The sequence below is a fragment of the Ostrinia furnacalis genome, unplaced genomic scaffold (genome assembly GCF_004193835.3).
Source record: "Ostrinia furnacalis isolate ACB-3 unplaced genomic scaffold, ASM419383v2 OfSCF0694, whole genome shotgun sequence".
Lineage (NCBI taxonomy): Eukaryota > Metazoa > Arthropoda > Insecta > Lepidoptera > Crambidae > Ostrinia > Ostrinia furnacalis.
Window position 1 is genome coordinate 1,806,938 of NW_021130933.1, and position 16,911 is coordinate 1,823,848.

A 16,911-nucleotide genomic window follows, 5' to 3' on the forward strand; every position below is an offset into this window, starting at 1 on the left:
CGCTATAACTTCTTAAAAAGCAAATATTTTCGATTTGTAATCGCACTTTTTTATATACATTTGCTTATATAATCAGAATATAATAAGTAAAATCCATGCGCAAAAAAAAATTTTTTTTTGTTGACCTGTGTTATTTATTGTACGGACTAAAAAGTAACTTAAGCCTGCACTTCAAATGCCTAAAATAAGGTGTGGTGTACCTTCACCTAGATCTGTTCGCAAAGGTAGAGTTGATGGTATCTAGGCTCAATAATAGTGACAGAACTATAACCACTTATCGTGCAACACGATACAACTCCTATGTAGACCTACAACCAAGGAAATCGAAGCAATAAGGTGAGGTGGTTGGTAGAGCAGTGTGAGGTAGAGAGGCTAAGGTACATAATAATAATTCATTGCATCCGTAATGTTACAAGAGGTGGACAAAAATAAAAGGATAATGCCATTTTCAGCGATTAAATATTTGGTGCATTTTAATACAATGTAAAGCACTTAATAATGTTGTCGTAAGTGCACAATGCGTAGGTAGACGAAACTATGTAGTATCGAATAAAATGTCAATTCTCGGAGTAAGGTTGTCTAAGGTTCTACTCTCACAAAACACCCTATATGCATAAGCTTAAGATAGTTATCATGTGTATGACCGGTTAAATATACTCATTCCCATTATTTATCCAATTGAANTAATTGAAAAAACTCAGAAAAACCGGATGTTTCACCAAAATAATTTCAACAATAACATCCTCCTACTTTATACATTATCATTAAACTATACAGATTGATTGCATCTATTATAATACTTATAATTCATTCTCAAGCAATCAATTAGTTTGGATAGATAAATGAAACGTAAATCGAACTCAAGTAATATAGCAAAATTGTAAATAGAGATTTCATGACGTATTTACTATTTACGTTAATTACATCCACTAACTCACTGTATTTTCTCAAGATAAATGTTTACTTATTTCACTTTTCCGCAACAGCTGAAGTTGTGTGATAAAATTAAAAGAAAACTAAAATTTCATTATATTTTTTATTCAACAAACTTTTATAAATAGTTTTATTACATAAAAGTGATCATAACAATATGGTTTTAATTCGTGGCGAAAGGTGGAGAAGCGTTGGTGGTAAAGGTGTAAATTCCAGAGCCACTGAAACAAAAAACATACTTACACATTAACAAATAATTAAACCAATATTTTTTTATTAATTTATTACTTGTAACCTGTAACTCAGCAGCTGGTACGATACTTTATAAAGCTAACTACTTAAAGGTATAAGAAATGCCATATAGATTGTCAGTTACAGCAAGGGTTTTAGGAACACAAAATTAAATGCGGCAGCGTATAACTGGTCGTTGTGGAAACTCATTAGCATTGGATGACGTTAATCCTAACGAAAGACCGAAATACATTTACCTCGTCTTAGATGCAGTTCCACCGAAGGTTACGTCTCTCGCTCCAGAGCAAGACAACGTGATAGCCTGGCTATAGCTGTCGCATTTAGTTCCAATGAATTTGGCTCCACCATTGATTTGGCTGGTAAGGGACTCTGCGTAGAAAGCGTACGAGTAGGTGTGAGAGCAGCTGACGTCAGTAGCACAGCCAGGCTGGAATGAGCCTCCATTGGGGTAGAAGTCGAGGTCACCCAAAGGATGGTCGTAGCCGAGGAGACCAGCTGTGGTGTGGAGGACTTCCACAACAGTCGCGTCGTCGGGGTTAAGACGCTCGGGATGGTGAGTCCAGCCGACCAGAGATGGGTCCAAAGCTAAAACAAAACCGAAAGGTAAATGAAAAACACGAGCAGTTACTATGCAGCACAATTTTGATTTAAAAAGGAAACGTTCTTTACGTTGCATCAAGATAGTCAACAAATATGGAACAGCATTAAAATTTAACTAAAAAGCATATATGGAAAATCTGGCGAAAAGTTGATATTGAGATTAGATTTGAGTATTCAGGCGTTGGGGCAGAAAAGTTCTCGAGTGGCGACCACGGGCTGGAAGACGTAGCGTGGGCAGGCCTCCTACTAGGTCGACCGACGATCTCGTAAAGGTTGCGGGAAGAGCCTGGATGCGGGCAGCGCAGGACCGTGCATTGTGGAAAACCTTGGAGGAGGCCTTTGTCCAGCAGTGGACGTCATTTGCTGAAACGAACGAACGAACGATTCAGGCGTACTCGCCTATGAATCTGTTAAATTTCACGTACCAATAATATGCGGAACAATGCCATTAACGTTTCTTGCGGCGATACCAGCGACGTGTCCTCCTAAGCCGTGCCCGACTATGCGGATCTGGTTAACATTGTAGTTCAACTCTGATATGATCAAGTTTATGAAGTCGGCGATGATCCGGCCGCACTGAGGTGCCTGGGAGAGACCTTCGGTGTATACAGAAGCACCGCGGCTCCAGTCAATAGCGAATAGATTCACATCTTCAGCAGATAGGTGAGCTGCAAATAAAATAGTGTTTAACAGTGTTTAATATTGTAGACTCTACATTCTTTAGAGGTACTTATACTTTGCAGAAATGTTATGATAATTTTCCGTCTTAAAAATCTCCAAACACTATTTTTTACATCAACAAATAATTATTAACATCGGTGCCCTCACCTTGCACAAAAAAGGCTCCAAAGTTGCTACCGACTCCCTGGCCGTGCGTGTGGATACCGATGACCGTGCGCTTCGTCCGGTCGAAAACTGAAGAGTCTATTTCAGATGCAATTGGCCTCACTGGCATGCTCACTTGTGGGTTATTGCTGGAAAAGTTAAAAGTGTTTCACGACTTACTTTGCCTGGATTTCACCTACTATGACATGACATGATTCACGAGTTTCGTCATATCATACTTCTAATCTACCATTTTTGACAGCACATGAAAGATCTTAAAAATAACAAAACCTTAACTTACCGTGTGAATAAGTGAAACTCTATATCATCCGGTCCTAAGCTGTGGCCTGAGGCTGTAATCAATATAACAATCAACGCACTTGTATAATTTCTTCGACATGTTTTAAAGTATATCGATAATTTCATTCACATAGCTTCAGTAACCTACCTGCAAAAGCAGCACTCAAGACAAAAAGACACTTTACTAGAGCGTACATTTTGTCAATATGAACTGATTCCGCTGTCTTTTACTTTATTTATAACGTGTATCTTTAATCTAAACTATAAATTTTTTTGAGTATTTAATCCAAGCATCCGCAGTTATCAATTTGACCAATAAAATTGGGTGCAAATTGTGATTACCAGTAGACTAATTTTACCAACTACAATAAAACCTTAATCTTAACCTTCGTTCCAAAATTAGAACCTTACAAGATTATTGAATATTTGAGTAACATTCTTACCTCTTTCGGTTTTTGTAGCTCTACTTACCTACTTACGTTTTTTTTTGGTACTTACACATAGTAGTTAGGTATCTGAGCGACTAAAGAACAATAATTAAAAATATCAAATTCAAAGTCGCGTAGGTACTGCGTTAAACTGCGTGCGCACCACACTTAAATGGAAGCTTTATGAAGAAGATCTTAGCAGTAAATAAAAATTGCAAGTAAGTAAATGATTTGCTATTGGTACTTCTAATAATAAAACCCCGTGTACTATAGTGACCAAAGTTTGGTCAATTTTAATGTCAGGTTCAGACTAACTAACCTAACTGCCTACATGCACCGCTCGCCATAATAAAGATATCAATTCCAGTAGCGAGAATAGATTATAACGATAATGCTACAATACGAGCATTACCTCAGTTATCAATGTCTCATAAATTTTGATTAAAATAGATAAAAATGTTATGACGTTGTCTAGAAACATCCTAATATTGTTTACGCGGCTTTGGGCGAATACGACTTAATACTACCTACTCGTACGTAGGTACCCAAGGTTCCTCCGGGGAGAAAAAAGATGTTAAAACCAAAGTCGGTTGATTCATATAGGAACTATGTACTTACCAACAATGCCAGACGTAGACCAACACTAACAACATTGATTACTTCGTCGGGGGATACAATTTGTACTTTTGGATCTGGTATACAGTCAAAACACGACAAAGGATTACTATCTATCTTCATAATAAAATAAATTAATCAAAACACGTCATGTTTATTATGTATTTTTCTAAAAAATAAACAAATAGTGATACTCTAGTGTTTAGAACTATAACTCAGCTTATCTCTTGGCATTCATTTATTGGCTTCATATTTATTGAGGTAGCATTAACTTGGCAGGCTTCCTGAAACAATAGTGTTTTATTAGTCAATAGACATTGATATAAAACCATATAAAATCAATGTAAAACTTAATGCGGAGTAAAAGTCACGTAGGTATTTACTATTATCGTAGGAATTAATATACTTGCCCCGGGCTCGGTCAACACGTGATACAGCTGCCCCGACGCATATCATGACTACTGCTCCCGCTAGTACTGTACTACATGTAGGAAGTAACGGGGTTAAACTTACTTTGTTTTGTCCATAAGCCCTAATGTAAGGCTCCTCTGAGGGGTGTGGAGGATCTCTGTACAGCCTCCTCAACTGCGGCGCTAGGAGTTTGGGCGCAGGAGGCACGTATGCTTTGCCCCGGACTCGGTTCAGGCGGGACACAGCTGCCCCGACGCATATTGTGACTACTGCCCCCGCTAGAGTGTACCACATGTAGGAAACTCGCAGTAACGGATTTACGTCATAACTGAAAATAATTTTTTTTAGTAAATTATTGGCTTTTCGTTTGTGCCAGTATTAGGAAAGAAGTAGTGATGTACAAAGCTCGAGGCTTCCGAGTCCTTTTGCCGAGAGCTCAGAGTCGTTTACAGGGATCGCCTCGTTTGTATGAAGCTCGACGACTCGGAAGTCTTTTTTAGAGTTCGAGCCTTTTTCGGGGCTCGCCTCGTTTGTATGAAGCTTGGAGTCTTTCGCAGAGCTCGAGCCTTTTTGAAAACCCAGTTAACTTTTGTGTTAAGATCGTTCTATTTAATAAAACTGCAGAAATTCTGATACCTACAATAAAATACATATTTGAAAAACGTTTTTCACAAAAAGACACAAATCAAATAATGACTCATACGATTAGAATTATAACTTTTCCTAACAAAATAAAATATGAGTAAATTTTAAGAATCTTTAATAAAAATCAATGTAGGTGATGTTTTTTTATATTTTTCGGAGGTTTGAGCTCTTTTAAAGGTTCGAGCTCTTTTAAAGCCTCGAGGCATGACTCAGAGAGCTCGCAGCTCGGCTAAGGTCGGGGCACCGAGCCTACCGAGCTCGCTGAGTCTTGCCATTCCGCCTCGAGGCTTCAAAAATAGGACTCGACGCCTCGAGTCTTGTACATCACTAGAAAGAAGTCATTAATTAGTGACAAAGAAAAAAGTAGATACAACTGAATTACAATCATACAATCCACATTTAAACCAGAGCAAGTAGAATTGCTTATAATTATAATAGATCTTATTGAGTGTATTTCACCGCATTCCATAATATTCCTGAAAAGTAGATGTCTGCATAGATTAATCTATTAGGTACATAAATCACTCACTTTGCATCCGGAGATGGATTTACAGCATCACTGACAGTGAAGTTGTACTGGCAGCCTGATACAGTGAGGTCCTTATGTGGGTGGGTGATGCGACCCCGAGCTATGGCCATNTTTACTATTATCGTAGGAATTAATATACTTGCCCCGGGCTCGGTCAACACGTGATACAGCTGCCCCGACGCATATCATGACTACTGCTCCCGCTAGAGTGTACTACATGTCGAAAGTAACGGGGTAAAACTTACTTTGTTTTGTCCATAAGCCCTAATATAAGGCTCCTCAGAGGGGTGTGGGGGCTCTCTGTACAGCCGCCTCAATTGCGGCGCTAGGAGTTTGGGCGCAGGAGGCACGTATGCTTTGCCCCGGACTCGGTTCAGGCGGGATACAGCTGCCCCGACGCATATTGTGACTACTGCCCCCGCTAGAGTGTACCACATGTAGGACACTCGCAGTAACGGATTTACGTCATCGCTGAAAATATATTTTTAATGCTTCAACCGCCATCGCCGGCGCGATCACAGACAGGTGACGATCATAGCCCAATGACAGGTCGCGCGAACTGTCATAGCTCGCGTGACCTGTCATTGGCCTATGATCACGCCGGCAACGGCGATCTGTACACGTTGGTGTGGTTGAAGCTTTACTCTCGGGCTTTTCGTTTGTGCCAGTATTAGGAAACAAGTCATTAATTAGTGGCAAAACACGAAGTCAAATCCACATTTAAACCAGAGCAAGTGTTTTGTGTGTATGTATTAAATAATAATCCTGTACTAAAGTTGATGATAGGTAAATCACTCACTTTGCATCCGGAGATGGAGGTACAGCATCACTGACAGTGAAGTTGTACTGGCAGCCTGATACAGTGAGGTCCTTATGTGGATGGGTGATGCGACCCCGAGCGATGGCCATCTGTGCGGTGAGACACCACCAAGACATGGTCGCTAAGCCACTTACCCCGCCCACTAAGGCACCCTTAAAATAAGTAGGTATTATTCATTTACATTCTGGTAAAAGTACCTATTTGGCATTCTGTGATAATGACTGAGTCTCTTGCGCTCCTTCTTCTCAGCACTGGCCTATTTATTATCCCGAAGCAGTGGAAACGTTAATACCTACTGGGACGTGTAAAATGTGTTTTAGAAGTTTTATGTGTTTTTTATTACACATACTAAATAAAAAACACTTAAAAAATAAAGTTACACATACTACTAGGTACAATATACTACAAATAAACTACAAATCATATTTTCATTCAAACTATTGCTACTTTGAATACTGTTAAAAATGGTTCTATTATAAGGCTTAAGTATATTATGATGTGTTTTTCCCAAAGATGAAAAAATGTAATAACTACTTACAGTGGCATCGACCCACGGCATCAATATGCCCATGGTAAAGACCCCGAGCTGCGGGCCCATTGTCATCGCCTCTAGGGTCATAGTCAGTTGCAGTATTGTTCCCATTTTCTCAACTATGAACACTAGCCCTGGAATACAACTAAGTTAAAGATAAACCTGTTTAGAAGAATTTAATATGATCTAAAGTAAACAATCATCATCAAATGCAGGACATCCATGAGTTTACAATTGCTTCAGCTTACAAAAGCACCGCTTGCCAATACATTCAAGAACTAATATTCTTTCCCAGAAAAATGTGCCCAGTATCAGATGCCTTTTCATTTTCCCAGCCAAATGGGCCTACTTACTTTTTCTGTGTTCTTGTAAACGAGCTATTCGTTTAGGAAATATAGCAATTAGATCTAAGTGGTAACAACAAATAGGTATTATTTACCTACACAAAGTGTGCCTAGGAGTACAACGACGCCTCTCATGAGCCAGTTGGCTTGACGATCAGATAGCTCTTTCTTGAAGAACGGCTTGTAGAAGTCCTCTAATACAACAGCTGACATGGAGTTCAAACTTGTTGATAGGGAACTGCAAGAATTTGCGAACTATACATTTCAATCATCTTAATTAAGATGGATAGGTATTGTGTAAGTGACAAACAAAAAGGGTGTAAAAAGTGACTGAGTTTTTGTGCTAGTCTCAAAAGTGACCCACATTAATCTCCCAAAGCAGTGGTAAGGTTAATGTTGAAAATTTTATCTCGAGACTTGCAACAGAGCTTTTAAAACCATAAATCGCTGAGATAACCGAATTTCAGAATTTCTAGAAATAGGTAATATCCACTGAAATTGGATATTAGACTATTAATATTACCTCAATGCAGCACTGAAGATTCCAGCCACAAAGACACCAGGTAGACCAGGAATTTCACCCAGTACATCCATTACTAGCAGTGGCAAGAGCTGATCTTTGGCTTTAGCTAGCTGAAAGTAAGCAAGTTTCATAATCATCATCTTAAAACACATAGAAAATTACAAAATCTAACTTACCTTAGTCTGCAATGGGTCGCAGTCATAAAACCGGGCGTAGATCAACAAGCCACAGTAGAGACAGAAGCAGTACAATATTGATATGCCGATGCAGAACAGGATCACGGCACTGCAATATACAAAGTTACATTATACATCAACAACCTAGCAGAAGACCAAAAAGAAAACATGTCACTAGAAGAAGAATAACACCGGTCAACAAAAAAAAAAGTTTTTTTTGCGCATGGATTTTACTTATTATATTCTGATTATATAAGCAAATTTATATAAAAAAGTGCGATTACAAATCGAAAATATTTGCTTTTTAAATAGTTATAGCGATTTGAATTTTCCATCTTCATAGTAGAATGTCTCTAAAGATGCACGTCACATTCTCATTGGGATATATTTATAAATAATTATGGGGACTTATTCGCAAGAACAAGGGGCATGCTTTCATCAAAATATAGTGGGATTTGAGAGACAACGTTACCAAGGCCAGTAAACTGAAAGCATGATAGGGTTAGATTTTTATGACAAAAATCTTCTATGGAACATGACCGCAAATTAGAATTTTTCATTTTTAATCAATATTTGGATTCTATTTTAAATTTTCTCTTGTGATAATGAATCTTAAATGGATGTTTGGTATGTTTTAATAATTAGAAAGAATGAAAGAAAGAAAGAAAAAAAAATATTTGGCAACAAATGAAATCATCTCTATGTTCATGTTTCATACATTCATTGATATGATTTTTTCTATTTTTTACACATAAAAGCGAATTCAGAACAATTTTTTGTTGTTATTCTTATTTCTAGGTATAAAAGCAATAAAAATAAGCTATGCATAACCCGTGCGCAAAAATGCTGTAGACAGTTGTAATCAACATGATATCCGCTTATCCAAGTCCAATGCTAGACATTAAGCGCCTAAGAAACACTACAAAAATTTTATCTTCCGCTGTTTTCATCCAGCTGCAGTTAGCTATCTGCTTGATACAGTCCAGAGAAAATGGTCTCATCTAATCAAAAATTTAACAGCTGCTGAAGTGAAGTAAGCAGTACAGGGCAGTGCAGGACCGGTCGTTGTGGAAATTCTTGGGGGAGGCCTTTGTCCAACAGTGGACGTCATTTGGCTGAAACGAACGTCTTATTATGTTATAGAAATTATTATGTTTACAAACAAACCATTTGGCCCCACGAAGCGTCGGCAGTGCGAGATACCGCTGCACCATCGTCTGGTTGACCGAATTCGCCTGGAGCCAGTACACCAGTCCTCCCACCACCAAGCTCCAGATCGTATGCCTGGCCATTGGGTTCGGATCCCAGCTAAAACAATTTAAACTTTATTACAACCCAAAATTAAGTCTCAATTTATTAGCTTAACGTTTTAGACACGATTGTGTGATTTCTCTATCAAATCAACGAATACTAAGAGTGGCATAAAGTCCGAGGTTATTTCGCAGAGATAAGAAAAAGTTGCATTACTGGTAGAAGATACTTAACAAAATTTTATTTTTGATTTCCTATAAAAGACAAGTACTTAAAACACAACAACAATAAAAACACTAACGGACTACCTTTAGTGGGTACTGGGTAGTAAGTAGGTACACTTGTATGTAACATAATGCAACGACGTATCGCTCATAGTATTATTATATGTAAAGCATAGTAGACTAGTTACACCTGTCTATCTTCATTACAATGTAGAGCGTAGGTTTATAAACAAATCGCAGTTATGCCATCAGATAGGATGTATACCTATTATTTCTATTTAAGCTCGGTGTAGGCGACTTAATAGTGACACCTACACACGCGTTATGCCAAAAGAATAACATATTAGGAAGAAAGAAATAGAACATTTATTACAATGTTCCATAGTAACTACAAAGACAAAACGTACATAAAAAGACATATAGCACATAATAACATTAGAAAAGAAAAACAAAAGTGTGCTGAATAGTGCCACCTTGTCGCAATAGCAATGCCATTAGTAAGCCATTGTTAGGGGACCCCTCTCAACATTATGCCGTGACCCACGGTGACGAAGGCCACGACACTGGTTTTCAGTGTGCCCCATCTTTAAATATGTATCTTACTTGGGAAGCTCTATCCGATCGCTGTCCATATTCCGCTGCCACACGACCCCTATGCCCCCGACATCGATGGTTCCTTTGATGGCCACTAAAGCCATGGCACCGAACATGGCTGTGATTTGGATCACGTCTGTCCATACCACGGCTTGGAGACCACCCTGGAAGAGAGAAACTTTCAGTTTTTAAACTCTTGTTTGAATTCAGATATTCTTCTAGATATGAACTTCAATTATTGAAGTATTTATGGTGACATAATGTTACTCACAGCACTGGTATAAAATATGCAGACGATACACACAATGGGTGTTATTACATGAATATCCACTCCAGTAACTGTAACAAAGAGCAAATGTTTGAAATATTTCGAAGTAAAATATTTCACCTAATACTTTATTAAAAGTATGACGTACCTTGATTAAAAGCCAAAGCTGGAACATAAATTACTATTGGCAGCCAGCCTATCTAAAAATACAAGAACGATTTCATTCTTTTCATAAATGATACTGTATTTATATGATCTAAAGGTCAAAGTCACGGAGCAGTTTATGTGTGAGTAAGCTTAATTAAATTAACAACTTACCAAAGTAAATGCAAATAAAATCGATCCAAAAAGTCGCACCCTGTTATCAAATCTCATCGATAAGTACTGAAAGAAAAAAGGTTAACTTCATTATTAGCAGTCTAACTTGACCTACTTTAAAATTGTAGCGTCGGTTTTGTGATTCAATTCCAAGAGTATATTTAATTATTGGAAAATAATCGCCAAACATCGAATTAATAAGTATTACAATATAAAGGATAAGATAACATTTTTCTCAAAATCGATATTATCTTAAAATAAGTATTAAGGTGATATGCAAAACCAGTAATAAAACGTGCAACGTAATCACCTCGTAATTAGACGTAATCTTCAGCTCGTGAAAAACAGGCAAATAAACTTGCGTCATAACGAAGGACATGAGGAATATTCCTCCCATTATGAATGCGTACTGGGTGCCGTACATGTAAACCTCGGTAGGGGATCCCAACAAAGTTATTCCAGACACAAAACTGTAAATAAGAGAAGACATTCTTTGGTTTCAAATAAAAAGTTCATGAAATGATGTAGAGCTTTGCTGGATTTTTTTGCCTGAAAAACAACTCTTCACTTCTGATAATCCTATAATCTCTTGTCAATTATTTTGTTATTGTTTACAACAAATAGGCTCAGGAAAATTCCACTGAAAACTAACTACATATATAGAAAGTACCTATAGCTGAAAAGCTTTTGTTAAATGCATGTGGCTGTTTAGCTGAGTGGTCCGCTTTTCAGACTACATAACATCGGGAGGTAGAGGGTTCGAATTATCTGCTTCCTTTCACCATTCACCATCATGGTATGATTGTAAGAAATTGACTATGTATTTTAATCCAAGAGTCTACTAATATTTTCATTGCATTGTATTGGGTTAAACATTTTTCCAAGAACATCCCTCGTTGACCAGATCATACTCGGACATCGTGAACTCACCTTGCTACGAGGGACATAGCAACCGGAACTACCTTCATGTTCCTACCGCCGAGAAGGTAATCATTCTGCGTGGTCTGCTTCTTCATGAAACCCCAGTACACTCCCACAACCGCACTGATGGCCAACATGAACACAAACACTACATAGTCCACCCAGGAGAACGTTTGCATTCTATGCACCATCTCGCTCACCTCCCCTGACTCCCCCATTTTGCTTTGTTAGCACCGATATATCATAACTTGAAACGTGAGGCGTCGCCTAAGAGGCACCCAGAGTTCGAATGACCATGCTACGAGCTAGCTCAATCTGTACAATGAAACAATTACGATAACTCGCAATTTAAAAGAGGATGTTGCGAGATCCCCCTCAATGCTACGAATCGGGAACTGACTAATGCTTGAGTGCTTGGAAATGTTCGTAGTTGATAAACAAGCACTGCATTTTGCATGACACTGCATTCATACAGGATAATTTGACTATTCTAAAATATTTGACTCAGGATATGCCTCAAAATATCTTGATATAACGTGAAGGTCTCATCTCGCGAGACCAGGAAGGAAAACGACTCTAGCTGGCAATCAGTTGACCATCCATTTGATGATAAGTGGCTTAAATGTTTCCAATTTTTAATAGCATTGCTCAAGGTAACAATTTCCGAGACAATTATATTCTGTCGTAGATAAAGTACGCAATCCATGGGAGAGGTAGACCGTACGTAGATTAAAAATTTTCCAAAAGTTTTCGTCGCGTCATCATAATCAAAACATCGGTTGTGGGAAATGAAGACTAATCGAAAGTAAATTTTCGAGGAGTTTTGGTAAGGTCATGTGTGATGTACGTTACATTGGAGTTCGTTATCCAGTCAAAACGCCTGGTAGTCAAATCTGCGGAAAAATACATACGAGTAGTGCTGTATAGACTTTCGAACAAAATTATGATTACCTACTTATTTCTTTAATCTAATTCGTATTTGTTGTCTTTACAGCTGCATACACATAGTAGCGTAATTTATGATTACGCGGTCGTAATCATAAATTTTATAATAAACGCTACTGTGGATTATAGTAGGTACATACAATACATTTATTTTTAATAAGTAATACCTACTTACTTACTTATTACCTAAATAATTGCAATCTGTGAATTCTGAGAGGTTTATCAAATCTCACAATCAGTCACAAAATGTTAGGTAGGTACTTAAGTAAGTATGTAAGGGTCATTCCATAAAAATCTGTATATTTTCGACGTCATTTTGTCCGTAACTTTTGTAAGATGCTTTTGAATACTTTATTAGTGTAAATTATAGTTTATTAATTAATTATGTTATGTCTAAAAGGGCCAGTCACTTTATGCTTTATTTTAGGAGAAATTATAATTTTCAATTTTTTCATACTACATTACTCCTATATGACTTCTAATAAAGTATAAAACATATAACCTTAACATTTATAGATAAGATAATATGCATAATGTAGTTGTTTTGTTATTATCACTATATAAAAAACATCATTCCCTAACTAGTAATTTAGTCCCAAGTGCCGTTTAAAGCTAGGGCCTGACGCTCTAGGGACTGACGATTTGGAGTAAAACTTAACACAAATGCAGATTAACTTTATATTATAAGATGCTTAATACGATGTGCCGAAAATAGCCAAAAAACCACACGTAAATACTATTAAATTATATACAATTTCCTATTATAATCAATAAAGCTACTCAACTAGGGACTGACGAAGTGACTGGATTAACACATGTTTCCGCAACAACTGGCACGTTTGCACTAATTCAAAAAACGGCTACCGCAAAGCCAGTATGGTCTGAGGATAACTTCGTATCGTACTTTAAACTCAACTAAATGTCATTCACTCTAAATACACATTAAAGCGCAAAATTATAAAATCAGTGCGTGGCGAGGGAATGACGCTAAAAGCTGTAGACTCTTTTTCAACTAAAGAAAATCAAATTGTTGTTTATTGAAACCGCAAAACATTAATAGAATTTGGTGTAATATACATTTAAATAGATTATTCGTTAATTAAAACAAAGGATAAAGTTGATGTTTTTATAAATGTGGGTCCCAAAACACAAACTTTTGGAGTACGGACATGCCTAGGGAATGACGTTTTGGGTCATTCAAAAGGAATTTAAGATGTTTTAAAAATAGTTTCAAAAAATATAAATGGGTGATGAATAAAGCACATTGCGAGCTGTTATTTAACAATTTTGGAATAAAATATTAACAAATATTTCATGTGAAATGTGGCGCGGACTAAGAGTTGACATATTTTTGTGGAATGACCCGTAAAAGTAATTTCTTGTAGAGAAAGAGACCTACACAAATGGCTCCCATCCTTGCTGGATGGTAGTGATGTTTGGAAAGAATTTGGCTGGTATTGCACTCGTAATCCAACAACATCGTTTACTTTACGTTTACTTCACACACTTTATGTTATTTGTCATAATTAGAATTCCTGTAAACAAGTGGGACAGTTGGTTAATTAGAACTAAGCAGATTTTTGCACATGAAAAATTAAAGTCATTGATTAAAGTAGGCACATACTTACAATAAAAAACTTTTTAGTAAGTTAAGAAACTAATTTCTTCATCTTCTTATTTTGTTTTTGGCCAGTTAGTTAAACAAATGGTTTGGTGGTTTTTTAATCTTCTAATAAATATTTGTGTTATAAAACTTAATTTCTTCCACGTTATTTTTTAAAAAATCCGCCCTTACATTTTCGTTTTCCCGCGCAAACAACCTTCCACAGATTAATAATTATTATGCACATTGATAACGAAAAATATGAAGCAATATTATTGTTTTTTATTTTACTTTTAATAATTAACAAAGAAAAACTATACAATAACATGAACTTGATAAGTAGTTATCTCCTTCTTTTCATCTCGCCTCAAAATCTGAAACGGATACGCTGAAGTCCATACCGACCAAATGTATGGCTGGCTTAAAAATCCAGCGGATGTTGTTCGATTTTGACAGATCACAGATCAATCACCACTTCGCTCTCGCTTACCGTTCGTTCGTTCATTCATTTCAGAAGTAAACAAATAGCTGAAATCTTATTTTTCTAAGCGCTAAGTTCATTTCAAGAGTTCAAATAACGCATTTTTCAATGGCAGGGTTATTATTAAGTGAAACCGAAAAAGTGTTTATACTTCATGGAGTTCAGGTAAACCCATTTATTAATATTTAAAGAAACTTGTGACATAACCTCTAATGAAACCACAACTTCTTCTAAATACTTCAATAAAAATATTTACCCAGCTTTGATAACTTCATTTACACGTCCAATACTCTTTAAACCTAATACTCACTGCTTCTTTGGTCACATTATTCGACAAAAGCAAAAATTGATAATGATGTCAGATTTTAAAGTAACTGCATAAAACTTGTAACCATTGTTAACTTTACAGGATGACTATCGTTCAGATGGTCGATCAAATATCGACTACCGACCTATGGAACTGGAAACCGACGTGGTCAGCCATGCCAGCGGTTCAGCTAGGCTGCGACTAGCGAACACAGACATTCTAGTTGGTGTTAAAACAGAAATAGACGTGCCTAAGCCTGAAAAACCAGATTCAGGGAAATTAGAATTCTTTGTGGATTGGTAAGATTTCAAACTATTTTGCATTTATGCACAACTTCTATGCCAGTGTGCCAACTGTTATAGTTATAAACAATGTATATTTTTAAACCTTTGAATTTTTTCTTTTCAGTTCAGCCAATGCTACGCCAGAGTTTGAAGGTCGAGGTGGTGAACAGCTGGCCAGTAGTATATCAAACCTGATGCAAAGAGCATACCACTCTTCACAAGCATTCAACTTGAAACAGCTTTGTATATTTGAGGGGAAGCAGTGTTGGAAATTGTACATTGATATCTTGGTAAGACACTTAGCCCTTGTGATTAGTAATTTTGTAATTTATTCAGTTCTAGCCTTCTACTAGAATAGTGCTAAGTGTAGCTAGAAGTTTTCTTTGACAGAAATAATACATTTATCTTGGAAAAATGTGTTCCTTAGCATGAAAAAATGCCCTGTGTAAATGATATTTTTTAAGCATTGTGTCTGCTTGTGAATCAGAAAGTTCTGTACAAGAATTAGCATTTTTTAAGGTCAGACTGACCTAAATACAATGATCATTGTATTTAACTGTTTTAGATTCTAGAATGTGGAGGCAACCTGTGTGATGCAGTATCATTAGCGGTCAAAGCAGCACTATTCAACACAAGGATACCTTTCGTAAAAGCTGCTCTGATGGACGGTGGGAATGTAGACCTACAGCTGTCAGACGATCCTTACGACAGCAAACTGTTAAATGTTGGCTCTGCACCATTACTGGTAAAAACATAATTATGTTTTGAGTAACAGAAAATTGTATTTTTATAATTATTTTCAAGATTAATTTAATTTGCTTATCCAGCTGCGCCATTAGTTCTTGCCATTTTGAAAAAGAAAACTTAAATATAATTAGGTAACATAGGTACTTCCAGGCCCCTCTTTCCCAGTGGGCACTTTGGGCACGTGCCCAGGGCCCCGCGACCAAGGGGGCCCCCGTCTGCTCGAAAGACCTTTCTCCAGATGATAAGGGGCCATCATTGATCCTTAAGTGCCCCGGGCCCCTAGTAGGTTAAAGACGGCCCTGGGTACTTCCAATAATTTCAGAGTGCTCTGGAATTCCTGTCGCTGAACATTTATTTATTTATACTTAAATGCCACAAAATTGGTACTTAAGGTGAACTTAATGCGTTTGGGCATTATCTACCATTCAACTATGAAGAAAAACTTTGAGTGAAGTGAAATGCACTATGCTCACTATGGTGAAGGCTGATTTAATTTCTTTTTTTATTCTTTACAGGTAACACTATGTAAAATAGGTGACAGATGTGTAGTGGACCCATCTGCAGAAGAAGAGAGTTGCAGTGTTATATCTCTGATTGTGGGTGTGACTGGAAATGAACAGTATTATGCCAGAGATGAAGACACAAATGTCAAAACAATAGAGGGGAAATGTACCACAATCGCCATGAATGGACCAGGCAGTGTCGCACCGAAAACTTTGAAAGATGCTATTAATCAGGGAATGTATGTATATTATACTTTCTATTACTACACAAATATTACATGAAAATCCTTAAAAATATTATTTTAATTTACAGAATGGCAGCTAAATCGCTCGATGAAGCGTTAGGACACGCACTATTGAGGGAGAGACAAGAAAATGTAGGCCTCAAAAAACATTCTTATGGATTCTTAAAATAAATCAATGGATAAAATACTGTGTATCAATGGAAGACCTACAAACGAGACAATAGTATAACTAAAAGTGGGTTGTTTGTTAGTATATGAAAAGATTTTACAGTTTTTCTATGAAACAT

At 37.0% G+C, this 16,911-nt stretch overlaps 3 protein-coding genes across 7 annotated transcripts; 1 reads left to right on the top strand and 2 right to left on the bottom strand.

The window, feature by feature from the left end:
- Positions 1–1,017: 1,017 nt before the first annotated feature.
- LOC114349611 (pancreatic triacylglycerol lipase-like) lies at positions 1,018–3,649 on the bottom strand. 3 transcript variants are annotated; one of them, XM_028300055.1, is made up of 6 exons: positions 3,354–3,649; positions 2,912–2,963; positions 2,614–2,759; positions 2,211–2,453; positions 1,422–1,770; positions 1,018–1,154 (listed from the first exon to the last, which is right to left on the bottom strand). In XM_028300055.1, the coding sequence occupies exons 3-6, from the start codon at positions 2,738–2,740 to the stop codon at positions 1,097–1,099; spliced, it is 777 nt and encodes a 258-aa protein (XP_028155856.1). In that variant the 5' UTR covers positions 2,741–2,759; positions 2,912–2,963; positions 3,354–3,649; the 3' UTR covers positions 1,018–1,096. The 3 variants fall into 3 exon arrangements, with proteins under 3 accessions (XP_028155856.1, XP_028155855.1, XP_028155854.1); XM_028300054.1 differs by having other exon boundaries at positions 3,409–3,633; XM_028300053.1 differs by lacking the exon at positions 3,354–3,649 and adding an exon at positions 3,059–3,311.
- Positions 3,650–4,091: 442 nt separating this feature from the next.
- LOC114349610 (sodium-coupled monocarboxylate transporter 1) lies at positions 4,092–12,325 on the bottom strand. 3 transcript variants are annotated; one of them, XM_028300051.1, is made up of 15 exons: positions 11,519–12,324; positions 10,899–11,058; positions 10,589–10,654; positions 10,419–10,470; positions 10,274–10,341; positions 10,012–10,166; positions 9,101–9,241; positions 7,934–8,042; positions 7,758–7,867; positions 7,330–7,472; positions 6,897–7,024; positions 6,448–6,510; positions 5,539–5,648; positions 4,467–4,692; positions 4,092–4,237 (listed from the first exon to the last, which is right to left on the bottom strand). In XM_028300051.1, the coding sequence occupies exons 1-15, from the start codon at positions 11,725–11,727 to the stop codon at positions 4,169–4,171; spliced, it is 1,809 nt and encodes a 602-aa protein (XP_028155852.1). In that variant the 5' UTR covers positions 11,728–12,324; the 3' UTR covers positions 4,092–4,168. The 3 variants fall into 3 exon arrangements, with proteins under 3 accessions (XP_028155852.1, XP_028155851.1, XP_028155853.1); XM_028300052.1 differs by having other exon boundaries at positions 4,200–4,233; positions 11,519–12,325; XM_028300050.1 differs by lacking the exons at positions 4,467–4,692; positions 5,539–5,648 and adding an exon at positions 5,784–6,009 and having other exon boundaries at positions 6,338–6,510; positions 11,519–11,977.
- A 2,209-nt stretch (positions 12,326–14,534) lies between these two features.
- Positions 14,535–16,809, top strand: Rrp42 (exosome complex component Rrp42). Its single transcript, XM_028300090.1, has 6 exons — positions 14,535–14,703; positions 14,948–15,144; positions 15,254–15,419; positions 15,695–15,874; positions 16,392–16,618; positions 16,693–16,809. The coding sequence occupies exons 1-6, from the start codon at positions 14,647–14,649 to the stop codon at positions 16,793–16,795; spliced, it is 930 nt and encodes a 309-aa protein (XP_028155891.1). The 5' UTR covers positions 14,535–14,646; the 3' UTR covers positions 16,796–16,809.
- Positions 16,810–16,911: the final 102 nt, after the last annotated feature.

Bases quoted from the DNA above. Each gene is read 5' to 3' on its own strand.
- Rrp42 (XM_028300090.1), top strand. From the start codon at position 14,647: ATGGCAGGGTTATTATTAAGTGAAACCGAAAAAGTGTTTATACTTCAT. The intron at 15,420-15,694 runs GTAAGACACTTA...TAACTGTTTTAG, and splicing joins AATTGTACATTGATATCTTG to ATTCTAGAATGTGGAGGCAA. The intron at 15,875-16,391 runs GTAAAAACATAA...TATTCTTTACAG, and splicing joins TTGGCTCTGCACCATTACTG to GTAACACTATGTAAAATAGG.
- LOC114349611 (XM_028300053.1), bottom strand. From the start codon at position 3,107: ATGTACGCTCTAGTAAAGTGTCTTTTTGTCTTGAGTGCTGCTTTTGCA. The intron at 2,760-2,911 runs GTAAGTTAAGGT...TAACTTTTCCAG, and splicing joins GAGTTTCACTTATTCACACG to CAATAACCCACAAGTGAGCA. The intron at 1,771-2,210 runs GTACGTGAAATT...GTTTTGTTTTAG, and splicing joins CATTGTTCCGCATATTATTG to CTTTGGACCCATCTCTGGTC.
- LOC114349610 (XM_028300051.1), bottom strand. From the start codon at position 11,727: ATGGGGGAGTCAGGGGAGGTGAGCGAGATGGTGCATAGAATGCAAACG. The intron at 11,059-11,518 runs GTGAGTTCACGA...TCTTATTTACAG, and splicing joins GCTATGTCCCTCGTAGCAAG to TTTTGTGTCTGGAATAACTT. The intron at 4,238-4,466 runs GTAAGTTTAACC...CTATTGTTTCAG, and splicing joins GGGCTTATGGACAAAACAAA to GAAGCCTGCCAAGTTAATGC.